The sequence below is a fragment of the Rattus norvegicus genome, chromosome 13, assembly GCF_036323735.1.
Source record: "Rattus norvegicus strain BN/NHsdMcwi chromosome 13, GRCr8, whole genome shotgun sequence".
In the NCBI taxonomy this organism is placed as follows: Eukaryota; Metazoa; Chordata; class Mammalia; order Rodentia; family Muridae; genus Rattus; species Rattus norvegicus.
The window spans coordinates 12897660-12922621 of NC_086031.1; the positions used below are offsets into that span (position 1 = coordinate 12897660).

The 24962-nt window shown below is 38.4% G+C and overlaps 1 protein-coding gene across 3 annotated transcripts in view; it reads right to left on the reverse strand.

Annotated features, from left to right (window-relative positions):
• The window catches only part of Cntnap5bl1 (contactin associated protein family member 5B like 1), a 1004796-nt gene that overhangs the window by 519194 nt on the left and 460640 nt on the right, over positions 1–24962 (reverse strand). For all 3 annotated transcript variants that reach the window (NM_001329899.3, XM_063272228.1, XM_063272229.1), the window contains 1 exon segment: positions 3993–4257. In NM_001329899.3, the coding sequence (NP_001316828.2) occupies positions 3993–4257 (265 nt within the window).

A 24962-nucleotide genomic window follows, 5' to 3' on the forward strand; every position in this document is an offset into this window, starting at 1 on the left:
AAGTGATTAATTCAACTCTGTTTGCAGGAATCTAGAAAATATTAGAATCCTCTTCTGTCTGCACATATCTGCTCAAAGCTTTTACAACCCTGTTAATGTGACTCTTCAATCGAGAGGTCCTGACACAGTATGGAGGAAGCAGGCATTTATAAGTCAACCTCTCAACACTATGCTAGATGTTTCAGGCATTTTTTTCTCTCTCATTGATGATTGTCATAGCTTTATAAAGAAATTTTATGGTTGTTTATGTGTTTTGGTGTGCAGTACAGAAGAACACTCACATAAGAGCAAACACGTGGAAACCAGAAGACAGCATTAGGTTTTACCCTAAAGAACATAATCTGCCTTCTCTGAGACAAGGTCTCTTACTTGCCTGGAGCTTACTGATTACACTGGGCTATCTGACCAGCAAGACCCAAGGATTCTTCTTTCTCTACCCACCCTAGGTCAGACGTGTATGCCATCATGGACATTTTTTTTAAATCATGTCTTGGGTTTAAATTAACATCCTTGTGCTGTTGATACAAACACATTCCTGATTAACTTGTCTCTAAAGCTTGGAAAATATTTTCTTTGTTTTTCCTATGGTAGACTCTTAGTTGATTTCCAGTGACTTATCCCTCTTTATTGAGGTATACTTGTCAAATTAATACACATAACCATGAATTGGTGTAGTGGCATGAGTATGCTTCTCCTAGGAAGTGACACTAGTTGGAGATGTATCCTTGTTGGAGTAGTTGTAGCCTTGTTGGAGTAAGTATGTCTCTATGGCTTTAAGACTTTCTTCCTAGCTCCCAGGAAGTCAGTCTTCTCCTGTCTGTCTTTGAATGAAGATGTAGAACTCTCAGATCCTCCTTCCGCAATCTGCCTGGATGCTGCATGCTCTCACCTTGTTGATAATAGACTGAAATTCTGAAACTGTAAGCCAGTCCCAGTTAAATGTTGTCTTTAAAAGATCTATCTTGGCCATGGTGTCTTTTCATAGCAGTAAAACCCTAATTAAGACAGGTGGTCTTATTTCTTGACATCCAATGAAGAGAATGTGGTAGAAGTGGTAGGATGCCATAACCAAGATTAGGTCACAAAAAGCCTATGGCTTCTATTTTGGATATTGTCACAATTATTAAAGACTTAAAATATTAGAGGATTTAGGATCAACTCAGAGCATGACTTTGAGAGTTTCAGCACTAAGTTAATTGAGGTGGGAAGACCCATTTTCAGTGTGGGTAGCAGTATTCCACTGCCTGAAGCCCTGCACTCAATAAAAAGGAGAAAATGAGCTAAGTATTCATCTCTCTCATTTTCTGTACTGCAGATGCCACATTCCCAACCATCTACCTCAAGCTCCTGCCACCTGACAATGTACCTCAAGCTGTGAGCTGAAATAAATTCTTCACTGAACTGGCAGTGAGAAACACTTTGTCAAGACAGTATCTTGAAGAGTGTTACTGTAAGGCATAAAATAACCTCCAGGTACCCTGTCTCACCATATACATGCACTTGAGCATTTCTCTATGCGTAAACAGACTGTGACCATTACATCATATTCTTTAATATTTAACTTAATTTACCTAGTTCATTTGAGTAATAAAATTGATGTAACAATAGGAGAAGAATAGCTTCTAATAGAAACCAATGCACTGTATAAATGCAATGCTGGATGACAGTCCACAGCACTGCAACAGAAGATAGAATTGAATTATTTCATCTTTGGATTTCTCACAGGGTTTGTTGGCAGATTCACATGCCTCAGCCCCAGCTTAGAAAAATGACCCAACCACATTTAGTACGTACTATTTAAGAAAATATTGCCTCTTGATGGCCTAGAAATATCCTTAAGATAGATAACGGAGCCAATGGAGAGAGATGGACAATGTTCTACCCTTCCATGTTTAAGAAATTCAGTTTGGAAGCTCCTGAGATAACATAGTAACTTAAAGCAATTGCTCTCTTTTCAGATGAAGCCAATTTGGATCCTACCATGAATGTTGTGTAGCTTACAACTACCTGTAACTCGTCTTCTGGATTCAGTGTGCACATTTTCACACAGATGACATGTAGAAAATATGGACACATATGGACACAAAGTGTACCACATATGGACACACAAACACACACACACACACACACACACACACACAAGAGATGGTTTCTCATACTTCATCCAACTTAGGTATATTTTGAAAGGCTTCATCTTATCTATAAGCATCATATATCAGTTTTTACCTAGTATCTTTAAAATGTGCTTAAGAAATACAATTTTTTTTATCTTTATTAACTTGAGTATTTCTTATTTCGATTGTTATTCCCTTTCCCGGTTTCCAGGCTAACATTCCTGTAACCCCTCCCCCCTTTCTATATGGTTGTTCCCCTCCCCATTCTTTCCTCATTACCGCCCTCCCCCCAACAATCACGTTTACTGGGGGTTCAGGCTTGGCAAGACCAAGGGTTTCCCCTTCCGCCGGTGCTCTTATTAGGCTATTCATTGCTACCTATGAGGTTGGAGCCCAGGGTCAGTCCATGTAGAGTCTTTGGGTAGTGGCTTAGTCCCTGGAAGCTCTAGTTGCTTGGCATTGTTGTTCATATGGGATCTCGAACCCCTTCACTCTCTTCCAGTCCTTTCTCTGATTCCTTCAATGAGGGTCCTGTTCTCAGTACAGTGGTTTGCTTCTGGCATTCGCCTTTGTATTTGCTGTATCCTGGCTGTGTCTCTCAGGAGAGATCTACATCTGGTTCCTGTCAGTCTACACTTCTTTGTTTCATCCATCTTATCTAATTGGGTGGCTGTATATGTAAGGGCCACATGTGGGGCAGGCTCTGAATGGGTGTTCCTTCTGCCTCTGTTTTAAACTTTGCCTCCCTATCCTGCCAAGGGTATTCTTGTTCCCCTTTTAAAGAAGGAGTGAAGCACTCGCATTTTGGTAATCCCTCTTGAGTTTCATGTGTTCTGTGTATCTAGGGTAATTCAAGCATTTGGGCTAACATCCACTTATCAATGAGTGCATATCATGTGTGTTTTTCTGTGATTGGGTTGCCTCACTCAGCATGATATTTTCCAGTTCCATTCACTTGCCTATGAATTTCATAAAGTCATTGTTTTTGATAGCTGAGTAATATTCTATTGTGTAGATGTACCACATTTTCTGTATCCATTCCTCTGTCTAAGGGCATCTGGGTTCTTTCCAGCTTCTGGCTATTATAAATAAGGCTGCTATGAACATAGAGGAGCATGTGTCTTTGTTATATGTTGGGGCATCTTTTGGGTGTATGCCCAAGAGAGGGATTTCTGGGTCCTCAGGTAGTTCAATGTACAATTAAGAAATACAATTGTTAAAGTTCACCAATTAATATGATATAGAACATGGAGACTGTAAAATATAATCCCATGATATTATAGAAATATGACAGGAAATCCACACAAATTGTAATTGAAATTGCAGTTCTGTCATTATGGAACTTGTGGTTCTGGAGACATTTCTGTAATATGTAAAATTTGAAAACAATAGACTTTCCCTGGAGTGACCATTGTAACGATTACATAGTATAAGTGATCCATATGCAGGACCAAGCAGGCTACTCTACAGATATCACAGAGTGTATGGAATATTTCTGTATGTGAAAGGTAACTCCCACTTTTCAGTTATACTACAGTGAAGCAGTTGAGTGACATGTTGAAGGATTCATGTTAATTCAAACTTAGGACCTTCTGTTTGTTAATTAATGCGTATGAAGGAAGGCAATCTTCTTGACATTTACAGTATATTTTCCAACACTGTATAATCCTTTATCCCTGTGTATGGTTCGATATATTTTAGGCAGAAACTTGACCTTGGTTGGTCAAGTAACCTTTATATACAAAGGAAACGAGAAAAGAATAGGGGAGTGAAGCAAGAAGAAAGGGGGAGAAGAGGATGATGAGAAGATTGGGAATGTGAAGAAGAAAGGAAGGAGAGGGAAAGGACACTTATAGAAGAAAACAACAAATACCGTACCTGTGAGACTTTCAGTTCCATGTCCTGTCACTTTCTTAATCAAGAGTCTCAGAGTCCCACTCTCCAGGATGAGCAGCAAGGTCCCTGAGCCTTCAGAAAGCTCTGTGGACAGAAGCAAACCATCCTCATTCCATGTTCGAAACTGAAAGCTCACTGACAGACCATCAATTTGGGGTGTTCCAGGCAGGAACAAATAACTGCTCCTGGAGTTGACAAATGTGATAGGCACAATTTGTGGTTCTGAGCAGGAAAAGGTGACATTGCCCTGAAAAACAATAAAAAATCAAACAAATAAGGGCCATTTTTTCATATGGAAATATGAAAAACAGTCAGTATAAACAACCACACAGCACTGACTTTATTTTCAGTATCATTCCACATTTAGCTTCACAATCTTAAAGGGAAAAGTATGTCAGCATTGTTCAAACCAACTCATCTCTTCATGTTTTAAGGTCACAATGTTCTCTGTAAAAGGCTGTCTGAGATTCTAGGTAGAGGGGCAAGGAAAAGTCAACAGCTTCTAGGAAACTAAAGATATAAAAATAATTGCATTAATGCCCTGAGAAAAGCTGTATGTTGACTCAACTCTATTCCAAACTCTGGAATAGTATTGAAAACAAAATAAATAGGAAAATACTATTACAGGAAGCCCTGTGCTAAAGAAAGAGTGATCATGCTTTTCCAAGAAAAATGGTGAGAGAGAGAGAGAGAGAGAGAGAGAGAGAGAGAGAGAGAGAGAGAGAATGAAAGAAATGGAAAGAAGAATAGGCTTTCTAAGGAAAATATACCTTCATGGAACAGGGGTATGCAAGGAGAAGAAGGAATGTACTTTCTTTATAACTGTCTGCAAACTTCATTGTAAAGCCTTGGAGAAATGAACAGAGTTGAAATGCTGGGGAACAACAGAGAAATGGAAAGAGTTATAAAGGTTGGTAAATACCAAGGGGAGAGGAAATGAAGAGAGAACAGCACTAAAGAGATGTGGGTAGATTTTAAATTCAGTAAGGAAATTTCAATTAGTAGTGTAGGAAAAAGCCAAACATGAAGGAATATTAAAAGTGTCATATATTAGTTGGTGGATGTAGCTCAGGTAGTTGATGGTTTGCTTCCCATATACAAGGCCACTAATAAATAGTTGGGAGAATATAAACTAGGCAAGGTGTTGCATAGCTATGGTTTAGATCTCAACATGTATATGCTGTGGAATCAGAAGTTTAGGGTCACCCTTGACTACTTAATGACTTGAAACCAGCTTGGGCTGTAAGAAACAAGAAAAAGAGCCAGTTTGACTAAAGTAGAGACAGGGTATATTAAATTACCATTTGCATAAGTTGGCAACAAAATGAAAATAGAAACGATAAAAAAAAATCAAAACTGGAGACAAACCTGGAGATGGAAAACCCAGGAATGAGAAGAGAGAATCTCAGGCATAGAAGCTCACAGAAGATACCTCTTTTACTTATGGTTTTGATTCCTGAACAAAACATCATGAGCAAGAAGCAAGTTGGGGAGGAGAAGATTTATTTGCCTTGCACTTCTATATTGCTGTACATCACCAAAGGAAATCAGGATTGGAACCCAACTCATGCAGAGGCCATGGAGGAATATTACTAACTGCCTTGCTTTCCTTGTCTTGCTTGGCTTGTTAAGACTACCAGCCCAAAAGAACAACCATCTCCCATGAAACACTGGTGAGCTGTCTCTCCGAGCTATTCAGGGACCCTGTACACATGTAGCAAGGAATCTCTGCTACCCATGCTAGTGTTCACAAGCTGAGCCTCCAATGAAGACCAGCAAAGTCAGGGGAGAGAGCTAGAGAGAGAAAGAAGGAGTTAGAGAGAAAGACAGAGACAGAGTGAAAGTGAGAGGAACAGAGTTAGAGAGAAAAGAGAGAGACAGAGTTAGTGAGTTGGAAAGACAGAAAGAGAGTCAGAGAGACAGAATCAGAGAGTTAAAGATGCAGAGGTAAAGAGAGTCAGAGCTAGATAGTCAGAGACAGAGTTAGAGAGTCAGAGACGGAGAACTAGGGAAACATAAAAAGAAAAAAGGGAGAGAGGAAGAGGGAGAGGGAGAGGGAAAAAAAAAGACTACCAGCCCAGAGATGGCACCACCCACAATTGGCCAGGCCCTCCCCCACTCGATAACTGTGGTGATTTGTGTATGCTTGGCCGAGAGAATGGCAATAATTGAAGATATTGCCCTGTTGGAATAGGTGTGTCACTGTGGCCATGGGTTTTAACACACTCCTCTACCCTGGAGGCCAGTATTCTTCTAGTATTCAACCTTCAGATGAAGATATAGAACTCTCAGCTTCTCCTGTACCCTGCCTGCCTGGATGCTGCCTTGTTTCTGCCTTAATGATAATGGACTGAATCTCTGAACCTATATGCCAACCACAATTAAATGTTGCTCTTATAAGAATTGCCTTGGTCATGGTATCTGTTCACAACAAGAAAACTCAAACTAAGACGGAAATTAGTACCAGGAGTGGGGTATTGCTGTGCTACGCCTGACCATGGTTATGATTGGAAGAATGTATATTTTGGGATGTTGTATTTGGAAAGCAGTGGGATGCTTTAAATGGAATTAATGGGCCATTCTAATAAGAATATGGAAGACTTTGTTGCTGAGAACTATTTCAACTGTTCAGACCTGACCCAAGAGTTTTCAGAGGAGAAGAATTTCAATATGTGGCCTAGAAACTGTTGTGATATTTTGGTGAATGGTGTAGCTGTTTTTTCCCTTATATGAGAGACTAGCTGATTTATATTAATTACATTGACAAAAAGAAAGCTCAAAAAATCCCAGCAGAGACTTTGTTCTCTGGATAAGTTTTATGAAGAGAATTATGAACAAACATAGTAAGCTTAGAAAAAAAAACTGTAAAACATGTGGTATTAAAGAGGCATGAGGAAGTGAAATGGAACTGAACCCTGTGTCCAAGGATATTAAACTGAATTAAGGGCGTAGTGACCTTGGGGAAAGATTGCAACCCAGCTAAGTTTAGGACCAAGCATGGTAAAACAAGTCATTAATCCCAGGATATAAAGCCAAACAGTTCACTAAGTTCAAGGCCATCCTGAGATAGAGCAAGTTCTCAGTGAAGAAAAACTTAAATCCTGGCTTGGTAGATGACATCTTCAATTCCAGTGCTTAGGAGACAGTCTGAGGTCAAAGTCAGTCTACTGAGCAAGTTCCAGGATAGCCAAGCATAGTCAGTAAAGGAACTGGAAAAACAGAAAGCTGGCATTGATGTAATAGAACAAGGGTTGGGGGAGGCATGTTCTAATCCCAGCAAACAGTAGAACTCAGCAGCTTTGGCCATGTGGCTCTGGCTTTAGATCCCAGCATAGAAGGGACTACTGGGACAATCGATACTGGTTATCTAAAGAAATTAGTGATGATAAAAAAGAAACCAGCATCACTGAAGAAGTGCTTTCTGAGAGCAAAAAGAAGTTGTGTTCCAGAAATAGTCAAGGTTGTACCTCCTGCTGTAGCTATATTTTGTAATATGTCAGAGTCACCCAGGTAGTACTAGTTTTGAAGGGATGAAGAGGTCATGAAAAATAGCTAAGACTTGGCACTGTGAGAGGCCACGGGAGGAAACTGGTGAATGTGTAGCTGCAGTTGCAGTTGATAGCCCAGGATTGAAGGAGTCAAGTAAAATATATGAGGCTAGGTACCATGAAGAGAGATCATGAGAGGCTGTTGGTGAAGCCTAGTTGCAGTAGAAGACCCCAGTATATTGGAGATGACAATACCATGTGATGATCACCAAGGACAGCATCTGCAATGGAGAGAATCAACTTGAGCTTAGAGTGCTACAAAGGACAGAACTAGAGAAGTGATGCTAGACCTTTGAAGGAGCCCAAAAGATCATGTGTGGATACCCAACACTTGAACAAGAAACTGTAACTTGAAGTTGCCTTGGAGGCTCCAAAACATTTGAGATGCTAAAGCCGTGGGCTATCTACTGAGGAAAGCTACTCAGAGGGAGTAAAACATTCCAGAAGAAAGAAGTTTGTTGCTGTTAACAATATGAAAAAGGAGTTGGATACTTGAAGACTGCTTTGACATTAGCCATAGAGTGAAGAGTTTGGAGTTTGTCCAGCTGGTTGTCTGTCTTTCCTTGGGGATTACAGTTGCATTTTTGGATGAATCTTATTGGAAACTGAACTTTGAACTTTTAACATTGATAAGAATGCTATAGACTATGGGGACTTCAGAAGTTGTAATAAGTGTATTTTGCGTTATACTAGGTTTAGGTATGGTCCCCATAGACTCATGTTTGTACAAGCCTAGAGGGGACAGGAAATAGAATATGAACATTTGTATATGCTTAGCCCAGCAGGTGCTACTATTAGAAGTTATGGCCCTGTTGGAGTATGAGTGTCAGTGTGGGCATGGACTTTACCAACATCCTCTAGCCTAGAAGCCAATATTCTGCTAGCAGCCTTCAGAAGAAGATATAGAACTCTCAGCTTCTTGTGCACCATGTCTGCCTGGATGCTGCCTTGTTCTTGCCTTGATGATAATGGACGGAATCTCTGAACCTATAAGGCACCCCCAATTTTTATAAGAGTTGCATTGGTGATGTTGTCTGTTCGTAGCAATAAATCCAAGCTAAGATACTCACTAATTGAGAAAATGCCTTAGAGTGTATTTCATGAAGGTATTTCTTCAAGGGAGGCTGTTTTCCCTATGATAACTCCAGCTTGGGTGAAGTTGACACACAATATAAGCCAGTACAACTTGACACACAAACACATCACTATCAAGCCTCAATCCTTACTTTCTTATTCATCCCAATAACTAAATAACTTTAAGTGTTTTATATTCTTTAAAAATCTTACATATTCAAATTTCTATCCCTTTAAAATATCTATTCTCTTTTAAAATTCAAAGTCTTTTTTACAATTGAAAATATCTTAAGTCTGGACTCCATGTTAAAATAAGTTTTTCTTTCAAAAGGAGGAAACTATTAGGGCATAGTCACAATCAAAAGCAAACCAAATTAACTGCCCTGTATCTGAGATTCACCATGATCTTCTGGGCTCCTCCAAGTGCTTGGATAACTTCTCCATTCTCTCCTTTGTAGCACACACCTGTACTCCACTGCTGCTGTTCTTCTTAGTGGTAATCTCATTGTTTTGGCATCTCCAAAACACTGCTGTCTTCCAATGCAACTAGGCTTCACCCGTAGACTCTCATAGGCTCTCTTCAAGGTGCAAAGCCTCCACTCCTTTGCATGACCCCTTCAGTCTGAGCCATTAATTGTACCTGAGACTGCACCTTCACCAATGGCTGTCCACCTTCACCAATGGCTATCCATGGCCTCCCACAATGCAGAGACTCAGCTGCTCTTCTTGTCCCCTTCATGCCTTCAAAACATGAATATCCTGGCCCTTATATATTATCAAGTCCAGTTCTAGAAAAAGTACAACAATAGCTATCTCTGCTACACAATCTCTTTGGGTTCTTAGAAAACACTTCTCAGAAGATTTCACTTTAATGATGCTGGTCTTTTTTTTTAATCATCACTAATATCTTAGTTCCAGCTAACCAACATCAATTTTACCAGTAGTGCAGAGGTTTCACTTTAGTAGTAGTTCTGGTATATTACTAACCGCAGCTGATTGCTCATTTCCAACTAACTAAAACCATAGAATCCTCACAATCAAAACATCAATGGCTTTGATAGTCTTTAATATTCCCTCTGAAATTTATAAGCCAGTCCACCAATGTTCTCAACATTATTTTCTAACATCCCACAAAACTCTTAACACCTAATGGTTCTTCTAACCCAAAGTATTAAAGTCCATCTATGTTCTTCCCCAAAACATGGTCAGGTTGTCACAGGAATACCCCACTATGCAGATACCAATTTGTCTTAATCAGGAATTCTATTTCTGCACAAGACATTATGAGCAAGAAGCAAGTTGGGGAAGAAAGACTTTACTCAGACTATAATTCCACATTGATGTTCATCATCAAAGAAATTCAAGACTGGAACTCACACAGGTGAAGAAGGAATAGCTGATAGAAAGGTCACAGAGGATTGCTACTTACAGGTTTGGTTCTCCTGCATTTTCAGCTTGCTGTCTCACAGGACCCAAGAATACCAGCCCAGGGATAACACCACCCACAATGGGTAGATCATTCCCTTTCATTACTAATTAAAAAAAATCCCTTCATAGCTGGAACTCATGGAGGCATTTTCTCAAGAGCAACTCCTTACTCTGTGATAACTCCAACTTGTGTCAAGTTGACACACAAATCCAGTCTGTACAATACCATAGAAGGTACTGATACATTGGTTAAGAAAATGCAAAGTGTTAAAAATTGTTAGCTCAAAATATCCAGTTAAATTGGGACACAATGAAAGACCCAACCTAAGAATAAGAAAGATAAAGGAGGATGAAGTTTCCCAGTTCAAATGGCCAGAAAATATCTTCAAGAAAGTCATAGAAGAAAACTTCCATAATATAATAAAAAAGATGACCAGAAGCATAGAGGAACCCTACATAAAACCAAATAAATGGAACCAAAACCAAATCCTCCCAATTATAGTCAAAACATTAAATGTACAGAGCAAAAAAAGAGTATTCAGTTTTAAGGGGAAACATTCAAGTAACATATAAAGGCAGACCTATCAGAGTTAAACTGGACTTCTCATCAGAGACTCTAAAATCTAAAAGATCATGGATAGATATCATACAGTCATTAAGAATTCATAGACAATGGCCCAGACTACTATACCTAGAGGGGGAGGGGGATGTTTGCCCGGATACCGGGAAAGGGAATAACACTCGAAATGTATATAAGAAATACTCAAGTTAATAAAAAAAATAAAATGTAAAAATAAAATAAAATAAAATAAAAGCCAAGAAGGTCTGGAAAAAAAAAGAAAAAAAAGAAAAACTCAATTGCCATACATAGAGAAACCAAGACATTCCACGGAAAAAAAAAACACTAATTTACACAATATTTTTCTACTAATCCACCCCTAAAAAGGATAATAGAAGAAAAAATTCTAATGTAAAATGGGTAACTTCACCCAAGAAAACACAAGAAATTAATCATCTCACAACAAACCCAAAAGGAGATAATCATACACATAATCCCACCCAAATAACAAAAATAACATAAAGCAAAAATCGTTGGTCTTTAATATCTCTCAACCTCAATGGAATCAATCCCCACCCCACACCAAAAAAAAAAAAAAAGACACAGACTGGATATGTAAAATGATATATCATTTTGCTGCATATAAGAAACAGACCTTAGAAACAAAGATAGCCACTACCTTGGAGTAAAGGGCTGGAAAAAGTTTTCTAAGCAAATGATCCCAAGAAAAAAAGATTGAGTAGCTATTCTAAAATCCAATGAAACAGACTTTCAACCAAAAATAATCAAATCAGTTGGTGAAGGACTTTTCAAACTCTAATGAAAACAGACCATGATGAAGTCTCAGCTTCAAACATCTATACCACAAATGCAAGGGCATTCACATTCATAAGAGAAGTATCTTTAAAATTCAAAACACACATTGAACCTTACACAGTAATAGTGGGATACTTCAACACTCTACTCTCTCTCTCTCTCTCTCTCTCTCTCTCTCTCTCTCTCTCTCTCTCTCACTCTCTCTCTAGCTATCTATCTATCTCTCCATATATATAAAACTCCCAAACAAAAGAAGATGCCTTCTTCTCTGTACCTCATGGAAGTGGCTGCAAAGTGACCACAAAATGAAACACAAAACAACCACCAACATTGAAATAATCTAATGCATTCTACCAGATCTCAGATCACATGGTCTAAGGCATGGAGACTGAACAAATTTCTACTCAATGATAACTTTGTCAGAGTAGTAAAATAAATTTTCTGAAATTAATGAAAATGTAGGCCCAGCATACCCAAACTTATGGGGAAAATAAAAGCAGCGTTAAGGAGAAAATTCATTGCACTAAATGACTTTATAAAGAAAAGAAAGGGAGAACATATACTTTCAACTTAGTAGAACTACTGAGAGCTGTAGAACAGCCTTTGATAAAATGCAACACTCTTTTATGTCAAAAGTCTTGGATAGATTAGAAATTCATGGAAAATACCTAAACATAAAAGCAATATAAAGCAAAACAACAGCAAAAATCAAATTAAATGTACAGGAACTTGCAGCAATCTCATCAAAATCAGAGTCAAGATAAGGCTGCCTATGCTTTCCCTATCTGTTCAATGTAGTACTTGAAGTTCTATCTAGAGCAACTGGACCAGAAAAGATCAGGATACAAATTGAAACATATCACTATTTGTGGATGATATGATAGCAAACATAAGTGACTACAAAAACTCTACCAGAAAATGCTATATCTTATGAAAAACTTCTGAAAAGTTGCTGGATATAAAATAGCAATGACAACAACAACAGCAGCAGCAGCAGCAGCAGCAGCAGTAGTGGCAGCAAACTATGTAGCCTTCCTTTATACAAATGGTAAACAGGTTGAGAAAGAAATTAGGGAAATGATACTGTTCACAATAGCCAAACAAATATAGCATATTTTGATGTAACTCTAATCAAGCCAGTAAACAATCTGTATGACAAGAATTTCAAGTCCTTGAAGAGAAGAAACAAAGAAGGCCTCAGAAGATGTAAAGATCCCATGTACATGGATGGGTAGGATTAATATGGTAAAAATGAACATTTTACCAAAAGCAATCTACAGATTCAATTCAATCCCCATCACAATTCCAACAAAATTCTTCACATACATGGAAAAAGCAATTCTCAACTTCATATGGAAAAACAAACAAACAAAAAAAAAAACCAGGTTAGTGTAAGTAATTTTCAAACCTAAAAGAACTTCTGCCAGAAGCTCTCTGTCATTATCTCTGACCTCAAGCTGCACTAAAGAGCAATAGTGATAAAAACTGCTTGATATTCATACAGAGACAGACAGATTGATCAGTGGATTAAAATGGAAGATCCAGAAATAAACCCACATACCTATGAATACTTGATCTTTTACAAAATGTCAAAACCGTACATTGGGAAAAAAGAAAGCATCTTCAATAAATCATACTGTGAAACTTACAGTTAGCCATGTTGAAGAATGAAAATTGATCCATATTTATCACCTTGTAGAAATCCCCACATGGGTCAAAGACCTCAAAATAAACCCAGATACATTGAAACTAATAGAAGATAAAGTGGGAAATAGCCTAGAACATACAGGCAAAGGGGAAATTTTCCTAAAAAGAATACCAAGGGCTCAGGCTCCAAGAACAAGAATTGAGAAATTGGACCACATGAACCTGGAAATGTTCTGTAAGGCAAAGAAAACTCTCAATCAGACAAAATGGCAAACTATAGACTGGGGAAAGATCTTCAGTAACTCTATATCTTTTAGAGGGCTAATATATCAAATATATAAAGAACTCAAAATGTTAGACTTCAAAAACACAAATAAATGGAGTACACAGCTAAACAGTGACTTCTGAACAGAGGAATCTTGAATGGCCAACAAGTTTGTAAAAAGTATTCAATATCCTTAATCATTACGGAATTGCAAATCTCAAGAACACTGAGATTCCACCTTAAACCAATCAGAATGACTAAAATCATGGCCAAAACGGACCGCATATTCTGGCAAGGACGGGGAGAAAGAAGAGCACTTCTCCATTGCTGTTGGGAATGCAAACTGGTACAATCAGTCTGGAAAGCAATCTGGCAGTTTCTCTGTAAATCAGAAAGCATTCTTCTGGGAGATCCATGTATACAACCCATCTTTTGGGTATATATCCAAAAGATGCTCCATTTTACCACAAGGACAGGTGTTCCATTGTGTTCACAGCATTCTGACTTGCAATAGCCAGATACTGGAACCAGCCCAGATGTTCTGAAACCAAAGAATGGATGCATAAAATGTTCATGGACACAGTAGAATACTATTAAGTTGTTAAAAATGAGAACATCATGAATTTTATAGGGTAAGGTTTAGAACTATAAAATTTCATCCTAAATAAAGTAATCCAGATCCAAAAGACATGCATGTTATGCCCTCACTGATATGTGACTATAAGTCAAAAATATAGAATACCCATAGTGCAACCCACAGATGGTAAGATGTTTAACATGAAGGAAGCCCCAAGTGAGCATGATTCAATCTCACTTAGAAGCATGAATAAATTGATCAAGGGAGGCAGATAGGGGAAGGAATATGTGTGGGAGAGGGGAGTCGGAAAGGAAAATGTGGGGAGAATCACGTATGTGGGAGACAGAAGAGAAGCCCAGTGGGCCAGGAGAATGAACGGGGGAAGGACAATAAAGAACCTCTAGAAAGTTCCAGAAAGCTGAGATCTCAAAGGGTCCTATGACTCAATGGGCATAATCTTAGTAAAAATGCCCAACAGTGTCAAGAAAGAACTTGAAGAGACAACCTTTAGACAGGACCCACAAAGGAGGAATGGGGTCACCAAACCATCTTTAGTTTTTATTTATTTATTTCTTTTTTTTTTTGGTTCTTTTTTTCGGAGCTGGGGACCGAACCCAGGGCCTTGCGCTTCCTAGGTAAGCACTCTACCACTGAGCTAAATCCCCAGCCCCTAGTTTTTTGACCCAGAATTGTTCCTGTCTAAAAGAAATGCAGGGCAAAAATATAGCAGATACTGAAGGAAAGAATAGAATCTATCCCCTTGCCTGCACCACACCCTGACACTACTCCTGATACTATGTTTTGCTTGCAGACAGATGCCTAGAACACTAAAAAATCGCAGATACTTATGCTCAACCACTGGACTGAGGTTGTTGACCAAAATGCAAGAATTAGTGGAAGGATTGAAGGAGCTGAAGATGTCAATCCTATAGGAAGAATAACATTGTCAACTACCTGGACCTCCTAGGAACTATCAAAAATTAAGTCACTAACCAAGATCATATATGGGCTGATCCAAGGACCCTGAGAGATTTGTAGCACAGGACTGCCTGGTCTGGTCTCAGTAGGAAAGGTTACATCTAATCCTTTAGATACTTGGTACTCTAGGAATTGGAGATGCCAGGTGGTTTGGGAGGGGTGGTAGCTGCTTTTATTTTAATGCTAATTATGTTCTCCAGAGAATGACTTGCTTATAAGGGTGTCTATACCTAGTTTCTCTGAAGCCTCTACTCCTTCTAACCCTCAGTTGGTTGTTATTGGTAAATAAAGATGCCCATACCAATAGCTGTGAACAACAAACAGAGGCAGGGTTTTAGAATTTTTAGGGCTTGGGAAGGGGAGACTAGCGAGGAAGAATAGATCTGCCATTCAGGGAGAGCATGGGAGAGAGGAGAGCTGCCATGCCTGAGAATAGTACAGGACAGAAAAGTATGGCTGCTCTATGAAGGAGCCAGGAGAGCATGGCCCAAAATGTGGCCCAGTTGTGTAGCTCTATGGGTAAAATGTAGCTAATATAGAATATAAATTTTAGTAAGTAATAACTCAGGATTATTTGTGGGAGGTGGATTAAACATGTGGAGGTTAGACAGTGTCCCAGCTATTGAGCTGATTAAAGCAAATTAAAATATAAAAGATATGTGTGTGTGTGTGTGTGTGTGCGCTTCATTCAGTAACATAAACCATTAAGGTGGGTAGTGAATATGGTGCCAGAAGTAAATGTTTAATTTAGTAGGTATCACCTACTAAAGAGGAGGGGGAATTGTGTAAATAACTCTAAGAGGGATCACCAAGAGTGGGCACAACATTTAGGATGTAAACAAAATAATTAATTTTTGAAACATAAGTCAGAATCACATCTTTATGTTATTTTGGTGTTTACTGTGGGGGAGAATCCCACATATTGCCTATATTTAGTCACTGACAGCTGTGTTTCTGTGTTTTGAATTCCTCTATTTTTTATATACAAACATCTTTATATTATGTTATGTATCAATTGTACCTTTGGATTTCTGGAACATTCAAGAAAAAACACATCCGAATGTAAGAATGACTATGCCAACTATTCAGGTATTTACTGTTGAAATGAAAAAAGTCACAAATGTTCCATGAAGAGAGTAAGAACTGGTAGTAATTTTCATTTTCTCCATATCCTGAAGTTTTTACCATTGCTTGTATTTGCAAATTTTCTCCAGCATTGCAGTGGAACAAAAATTTGTGCGTTGTAGAAGGAGTAGTGCTTGGGAGATCACAGGGAGACAGATGCAAAAATAACTGAGATCTAAAATGGTACAATCACTTAGAGATTTCAAACCTGAAGTTCAGTTCAATTTTAATATTGTGATATCAGGATGGCAACCAAAGCAGCTTCCAAAATAGGAATTGATAGTTGTAGCAGGATGTTCCTTTGCGTTTCAGAATGATAGTTCCTACACATTCATTGCTATGAAAGCTCATTTGTACTAGTTACTTTACTTTTTGCTGTGATCAAACATCTAACAAACAACTTAAAGGATAGAGTTCATTCCCTGCAACATATCATGGGGATATCGTACATCATGACAAAAACAAAATTTTATCAGGTATGGTAGGAATGATGGCAGGAACTTGAGGGAGAATGTCACTTGAAGATCACAATCATGAAGTAGACACATGGATGGTTCAGTTCAGCTTACTTTCTCCTTCTTCTTCAGTCCAAGACCCAGCTCAGAACATTATCCATATTCATGGTGGATCTTCTCACATTAGGAATCCTATCTAAAATTATATTGTGCAAACATGCCTTGAAGCTCATCTCCAAGGGGGATCAAGATCATAGCAAGTTACCAATGTTAACAACTGAGTTGTCTTACTCTGCTCTATTCTGCTAAAACAAGGGCTCTGAATAAGCTAAGCCCTTATTGCTAAAGATACCAAGCACTTCTGAAAAAGGGGTTCAGAGGCTTCTAAGCTGAAACTAAGCTAAAGCCCCTTGCTGGCAAATACTTTTGTTGGTACAAGAAGGTGCCATGTAATATTCCAAAGAAAGGAAGCACTCAGCAGTCCTATTTAACAATGATGCCTATGACCCACATTTATAACCATCTTGGAATAATATCCCCAAAGGTACAATAGTGACAGCCATAATTTGGTGGTAGTCAACATATGTATAATTAGATTTAAGACCATTTAAACAAGATGGGAATCATGCCTGACTCAACTCTCAAACCTAGCCAACTCTTTAGGACTAGGGAAGTCATGGATTGTGGAGAAGATCCTAAAACTAGCACTTTAATAAGAGAGCCGTTCCTACCTAGATCCTAAATATGTGTTGTCATATCCACATGTAAATGTAGTTCACAAGGTACACCAATGAAACTTCTTTGTAAGATACAGATACCATTACAGAAAAAAAATGCAACTAATCAAAATGCAGAGTTATGGAGCCAAGCCCTAACAGATAACATTTTCAGTACACTTCCCACACCTAATGCTCATGGAACATTGTAGAAGGGGCAGAAAAATTATAAGAGCCAGGGTGCTATGAGGTTGCTATAAGATTATGTCTCATAGAAATGTCAAAAGATATAGCTATAATGTGTGACCAACATTACTGTTCAAACAGGAGCTGAGCAAGGCAATAACAATAGTCACAGTAATGTGAACAGGTAAAAGCCCAGGAGGTATAAGCACTGCACAAAGACATTTAGACAAAGTGATGCTGAAACTTGGAGAAAACAGTTTTCCCCAAGGTGGAGCTTATTAATTAACTGGTTGTCCAATAACAAATGGCCTGTCTTGAAATCATGTATATATATATATATATATATATATATATATATATATATAATATAATCTGAACAAGTTGTACTTATCTACTTGTGTGTGTGTGTGTGTGTGTGTGTGTGTGTGTGTTTTACAACAATTAATGATAAAAAGAACATGAATTTGGAAAAAAGATCAAGGATGAGGCAGGGTTTGGATTCAGGAAAAGGAAGAGGAAAATAATGTAAATATATTAAAATCTCAACACACACACACACCTCCCCCATGATTTTAAAAGGATAAAAACAAGCTCCCTGAGGTTGATTATTTTACAAGAAAGAGTTTTGTGTAGCTTGCAAGTTTGAAGGTTGAAATATCTACAATCTACTTCATTGAAATGTTTGACATCTGTTCACAGTCTATTGATTGGGTTCCAACACAGTAAATGTTGAGTGTAATTTTGCTTACTCCTTGCCCAGTGCTAGCAATGACCATATCACCCAGACCCCACAGCTAGCATTGCCAAGATGCTATCTAGTCTCTGCTTCTTCCTTGCTTGGTGCCAGCAATGGCTATCTCACATAGCTCTGCCAAACATCCAGCTCAAACTTTCCCCTTGAATGCAGGAAGCTGCCATCAATCTACATTGAACAACTACCTAGCCTGGCAGCTAGCTCCTCCAATCCTCTAATGACTTCCCAGGGTAGGCCCTTTATCTTGCCAGGTTGAGTCTCTGCAGATGTAAAACACCAGACAGCCTTAATACTTTAAAACCAGTCAGATAATATAACCGATGGGCAAAGAATCTATTGCTCTAAACCCAATAGCTATCCTATCTGCCAGAGGAGAATGCCACTACCAGTTCTAGTAGCCCCCAGACCTTACATGGTTTATGTTCCTCTCCAAAGTCTATCCAAATAGCCCATTCTCTGTCTCTATCCCTCTTCTTCCTCCTGGGATCTTGAAGTCCCACCTCTTTACCATTGCCCAACAATTAGCTTCTGCCATATTTATTGACATAATCAAGAAACAATTTGGGAACCAGACTTAGCATCAACTCCTCCCCCTACAATTAAAGGAAGAGAAATGATTGCATGGAGGAGGAGCTAAATACATAAGGCCACCTGTTTTGTAAAGTTTCTGTTTATTTTTCATTATGTGGGCATGTGCATGCATGTGTGTTTGTGCACTTACGAATGAGAATAGTACTCACAGTCAAAAGTGCTCTACTAACAGGTGATTTTGACCTGCCTGATATAACTGCAGGGAAATAGACTGGTGCCTACATTTTGAGAAGCATATGTTTCAGTCTCAGTCTCAGTCATCTGCCTTTCCTTGCTGACAGGAATATCTACTGTGATCCTATGATGTGACACATAGTTGCAAACACCTTCAACTGTAACATGGACAGTGGCTACAACTCACACTCCTACAATGCTACTCAGGACGCACTGAGATAATACACTGCCACAGTTTTAGACCCAGTCTGGCAAATAATTAGAGAAATCACCCCTAAAATTATTAGCATTACCTCTGGCCTAGTCTGTGCCATGTACATGTCATGACCACCACCAATGCCAAAGTAAGTGAAAGGAAGGAATAAGAGTTTGTGTGTGTGTGGGGAGGGGAGTGAGAGAGAGAGAGACAGAGAGACAGAGACAGAGAAACAGACAGACAATGGAAAACAGTCTGACCCACTGAAGAGACTGACTCTGGAAGTGGTTCCTGCAGAATGCAATGGCGACTACTGCAGCCATGCTGTCAAACGATTCTTAGGCAGCCTTTAAATTCTGGTGTTTTTTGGATGTCTTATCCATTCATCTGCTATCTAGATTGAACAGAAGCATTCTACCTTTGCTTTACCCTTCGTATGTACATACTCTTCTCAACATCTAGGAGAGCTCCTAGGTAGCAACATGGCTTGTGGATAAAGCACCGAGCACCTCCTTCTATCCTACACACACACACACACACACACACACACACACACACACGCGCGCGCACACACGTGCAGCACTGGACACGGGCAGGCCTAGACACACCGAGAACAGTGGTGGCCAGCAATGCAGAGGCACACAGCTCCCTTAGCTGCTCAGCTGGCAGACTAACTACATTTGCCCTTTCTGGTTTCTCTTTCTTGACTTCCCTTTTTTTTAATTAACAAGCAGTGTTGTAACTAGAAAACTTTATAAAAATAATTGAATTCTTCAAAAAAAAGTAAAATATCTAATTGGTGCTGGCTTACAGTTTTAAGGGTACAATCCAGTATCATTATGGCAGGAAGCGTAACATTGTCTATGAAGGCATACCATGGAAGAGGTGAGAGTTCTACATCTTGTTCTGAAGGCAAACAGGAGAAGATTGACACCCAAGTGGCTAGGAAGAAGATCTCCTAAAGCCTACACCCATAGTGAAACCCTTCCACTTAACAAGGCCACCCTCCTAATATTGCTACTCCCTTGGCAAAACATATTCAGGGGGTATGGGTTCTGGGTAGCCTTCTCTTTCTACATATATTCAGGACATTCTGCCATCACATCTGAAATATGTAAAATGCTGACTGAAATCCTATAAAACCCATTCAACTAAAAGGTTTCAACTGTGGCAGAGGGACTTATCCATACAGATATCTTGTAGTAATAATATAATAATATGATTTTCTCATGATTGATAGGTGGAAAATCATGACAACAGCTTTTGCTCAAGGATTTCTGACAAGGATTACTGGGTACAATTTTAAGTCTCTGTGATCAGACACTTCAGCAGAAATAAATGCATGGGCCCTGGTCATCTACACATAAGCATCAGTCAGAAAATGTTGCTATTCTGAGACCCTGTATCCTTGACAAAGTCTTATATGTTAACAACTCAGGCTATGAAAATAAGCCTGGTTTATCTTTCCTGAAGTCAGAGTCAAGAAACTTCTGATACTATTAATAAAGCTAAAATTGCCCACTGAGGCAAGCATAGGATCCTGAGTGATCCCAGAGATCTCTCAATCAGAGATGTCAAAGGCAATAAACAAACTACTTACTAATAATTGAACTAAAGTCACTTTGAATGCTTGTTTTTAGTTCCATCTCATTCTTAAATCTAGACAAGCCCTTCATAACTCTATCTGGCAAATTTGTTTTCAAAAGCAGATTTTTCTTTAAAATTACCTGCAAATAATACCATCTGACAAATGTAACTTGAAAGCTACCAATGTCCTCTATGTAGACATATAAAGATACCTGTTCATGACTTGCCTTTGAGAAATCAATTCTTATGTCATTAGTGTGTTTTGCAAAGTACTGTTCTTTCTATCTTTAATTAGTCACTAACTGTGCCTCATGATGGCTTATTGGGAATTTATTTTCTCAATAAAACTATAAATCTTGAGAATGGTATGAACAGATATTTCTGAAAAGAATTTTTGCTTTGCTAGTGGTGCTATAGAGATATGCCCCCCCCCACACTGCTAAAATTTTCAGAATATTCTGCACCAGCATGTAGCATAGGTTCATTGGTTAACAGGCACTTTGACCTGATTGTGGCATGTATCAGAAATATCACAACTTATTAAGCTCAAAAAAAAAATAGCTGGTAGAACTGTGAATTCTGAATGTCATTTGTAAAGAATAGAATACTGTGGACCCTTATGCCTATAACACCCAGAGGGAGCCCAACTCTGAGGTTCTCTGAAATGCCCAGGATCACAGAAGACGCTACAACATCTACCCCAAAACCTGGAGTAACTGGATCCCCCAGGATGCAGGAATACATCAACGCAGTAGAACAAGTTGTTCTGGTCTCAGACCTGGGGCAGACCTGAGGTGCTGTCTCTGTATCTACTTTTATAACACCTAGGAATCCTGAGTCCCAGGAGCTCTGAAACATCTGAGATCACAGGATCACAGAGGAAGCTCAACACACTGGAGATCAGACACTACCAGGAGCACTGGAGTTCTGACACACTCAACACTACAGTTGAGGATGCATTTTTCCAAACACCCAGCATAATTCAGACCCTGGCAGGAGAAAGGGAAACATAAACCACTGCCCAGTAAGAGACCTGGGTTGCTCACAGATTGCACCTGCACCAAGAACAATCCCAGGACTCTAGATCTCCACATACTCCTGCAAAACCCTGAGAAAGCTTGGCTCCCAGAGTCTCTGACACAAGAGCATATCAGGAGCTTAGATACACCAGGATTTCAGGATTCCAGAGGCAACTTGACTCCCACAAGCTCTGACACACCAAGGATCTCAGGATTACAAATCCCAGAATCACAGGATCAGACAGATAACTGGATTCTGAGGAGTTATGACACAAACAGGATCACAGGAAGGAGAGACTCCAGTCAGATACAGCAAGGACAGGTAGCACTATAGACGGTGACAGGCAAGCACAAGAACATAAGCAACAGAAACCAAGGCTACTTGGGATCATCAGAACCTAGTTCTTCCACTACAACAAGTCCTGGATAACCCATCGCCCCAGAAAAGCAAGACATGCATTTATAATCACATCACATGATGATGACAGAGGACTTTAGGAAGAATATAAATAACTCCCTGAAAGAAATGCAGAACACAGGTAAACAAGCAGAAGCCCTTAAAAAAGAAACACAAAAAAACCCTTAAAGAATTACAAGAAAACACAACAAAACAGATGAAGGAAATGAATAAAAGCATCCAGGATTTAATATATGGAAATAAAACAATAAAGAAATCAGAAAGGGAGAGAACTCTGGAGATAAAATTCCAGGAAAGAGATCAGGAGTCATAGATGCAAGCATCACTAACAGAATATAAATTAGAAGAGAAAAATCTTACGTGCAGCAGATACCATAGAAAACATTGACACAACAGTAAAAAAAAAAAAGAAATGCAAAATTCAAAAAGCTCCTAACCCAAAACATCTGGGAATTCTAGAATACAATGAGAAGACCAAACCTAAGGATAATAGATATAGTAGCGATCAAAGATTCCCAACTTAAAGGTCCACTTAGTATCTTCAATAAAATCATAGAAGAAAACTTGTCTAACCTAAAGAAAGAGATCCCAATGTACATACAAGAAACCTAGAGAATTCCAATATATTGAACCAGAAAAGGAACTCCTTCCATCACATAATAAATCAAAACACCAAATGCACGAAACAAAGAAATATTAAAAGCAGTAAGGGAAAAATTCAAGTAACATATAACGACAAAACAATCAGAATTACACTAGACTTCTCACAAGACTCTAAAAGCCAGATGATTCTGGGCAGATCCAAAAAATACCCCAAGAGAACCAAAATGACATTGCAGGCTACTATACCATGCAAACTATCAGTAATATAGATGGGAAAACCAAGATAATCCATGAAAAAACTAAATTTAAAAAATATCTTCCCACAAATCCCGACCTAAAAAGGATAATAGATAGAAACATCTAACACTAGGAGGGAAATTATGTCCTAGAATAAGCAAGAAATTCATCTTCTTCTTTCAACAAACCACAAAGAAGATAACCACACAAACATTATTTAACCTCTCACAACAAACGTAACAGAAAGCCACAGACACTTTTTCTTAATATCTCTTAACATCACTGGACTCAATTCCTGAATTAAAAGACATAGAATAACTGACTGGGCAGGTGAGTCAGTATCCTGGAAACACACCTCAGTGACAAAGTCAGCCACTACGTCAGAGTTAAAGGCTGGAAAAAATTTTTACAAGCAACTGGTCTCAAGAAACAAGCTGGAGTAGACATTCTAATATTGTATTAACTTGACTTTCAACCAAAAGTTATCAAAGATAAGGAAAACAAAAAGATAAAACGATAAAGGACACTTCATACTCGTCAAAGGAAAATGTACCAAGATGAAGCGTCAATTTTGAATATATATATGATCCAAAGGCAAGGGCATTAACATTCAGTAAAAATAAATAATAATAACTTTACTAAAGCTCAAAGCACACATTGCGTACCACATAATAATAGTGGGAGACTTCAATTTCCCACTCTGAGCAATGGAAATATCATGGAAACAAAAACTAAACAGAGATACAGTGAAATGAACAGAAGTTAGGAACCAAATATATTTAGCAGATATCTATAGATCATTTCATCTTAAAACAAAATAATATACATAATTCTCAGCACTGCATGGAATCTTCATCAAAAATTGACCACATAATTGGTCACATAACAGACTTCAACAAATATAAGAAGATTGACATGATTCCAAGCATTCTATAAGATCACCATGGACTAAGGACATTCTTCAATAATGACAGAAACAACAGAAAGTCCATTTACACATGGTAGCTGAGCAATACTGTAGTAAATGATAACTTGGTCAAGGAAGAAATAAAGAAAGAAATTGAACACTTTTTAAAATTTAATGAAAATGAAGGCGCAACATACCAAAATGTATTGAACACAATGAAAGCAGTTCTAAGAGGATAACTCATAGCCCTGAGGGCTTCCAAAAGGTAAACGAAGAGTGTATGCACTAGCAGCTAGACAGCACACAAGAAAGCTCTGGAACAAATATAAGCAAATACACCCATGAGGAATAGACAGCAGGAAAAAATCAAATTCAAGGCTGAAATAAACCAAGTATAAACAAAAGGAACTATACAAAATATCAACAAAACCTGGAGTGGGTTTTGAGAAAATTAACTCGGTAAATAAACACTTATCCAGAGTAACCAAACGCACAGAGAGAATATCCAAATTAACAAAATCAGAAATGAAAAGGAAGACAAGAACAGAATCTGAGGAAATTAAAAAAAATTAACAGATCCCTTCAAAAGTATATACTCAACATAGCTGGAAAACCTGGGTGAATGGACAAATTTTTGTACCCATACCAGGTACCAAAGTTAAATTAGAATCAGATAAACCATCTAAACAGCCCTATAACCCCTAAAGAAATAGAAGCAGTCATTAACAGTCTCCCAACCCACAAAAACACAGAACCAGATGGGTTTAGTACAGAATTCTATCAGACCTTCAAAGAAGATAAATTATTTAACTAGATAGAAACAGAAGAAACACTACCTAATTCATTTTATGAAGCCACAGTTATGTTTACACCAAATCCATACAGGGATCCAATAAAAAATGTTTAGACTAATTTCCCTGATGAATATGTATAAAAAATAACCAATAAAATCTTGCAGACCAAATCCAAGGCCATAGCAAAATGACCATTCATCAAGATCAATTAGGTTTCATCCCAGAGATGTAGGGTTTATTCAACATACAGAAATCCATCAATGTTATCCACTATATAAACAAATTTAAAAGAAGTAAC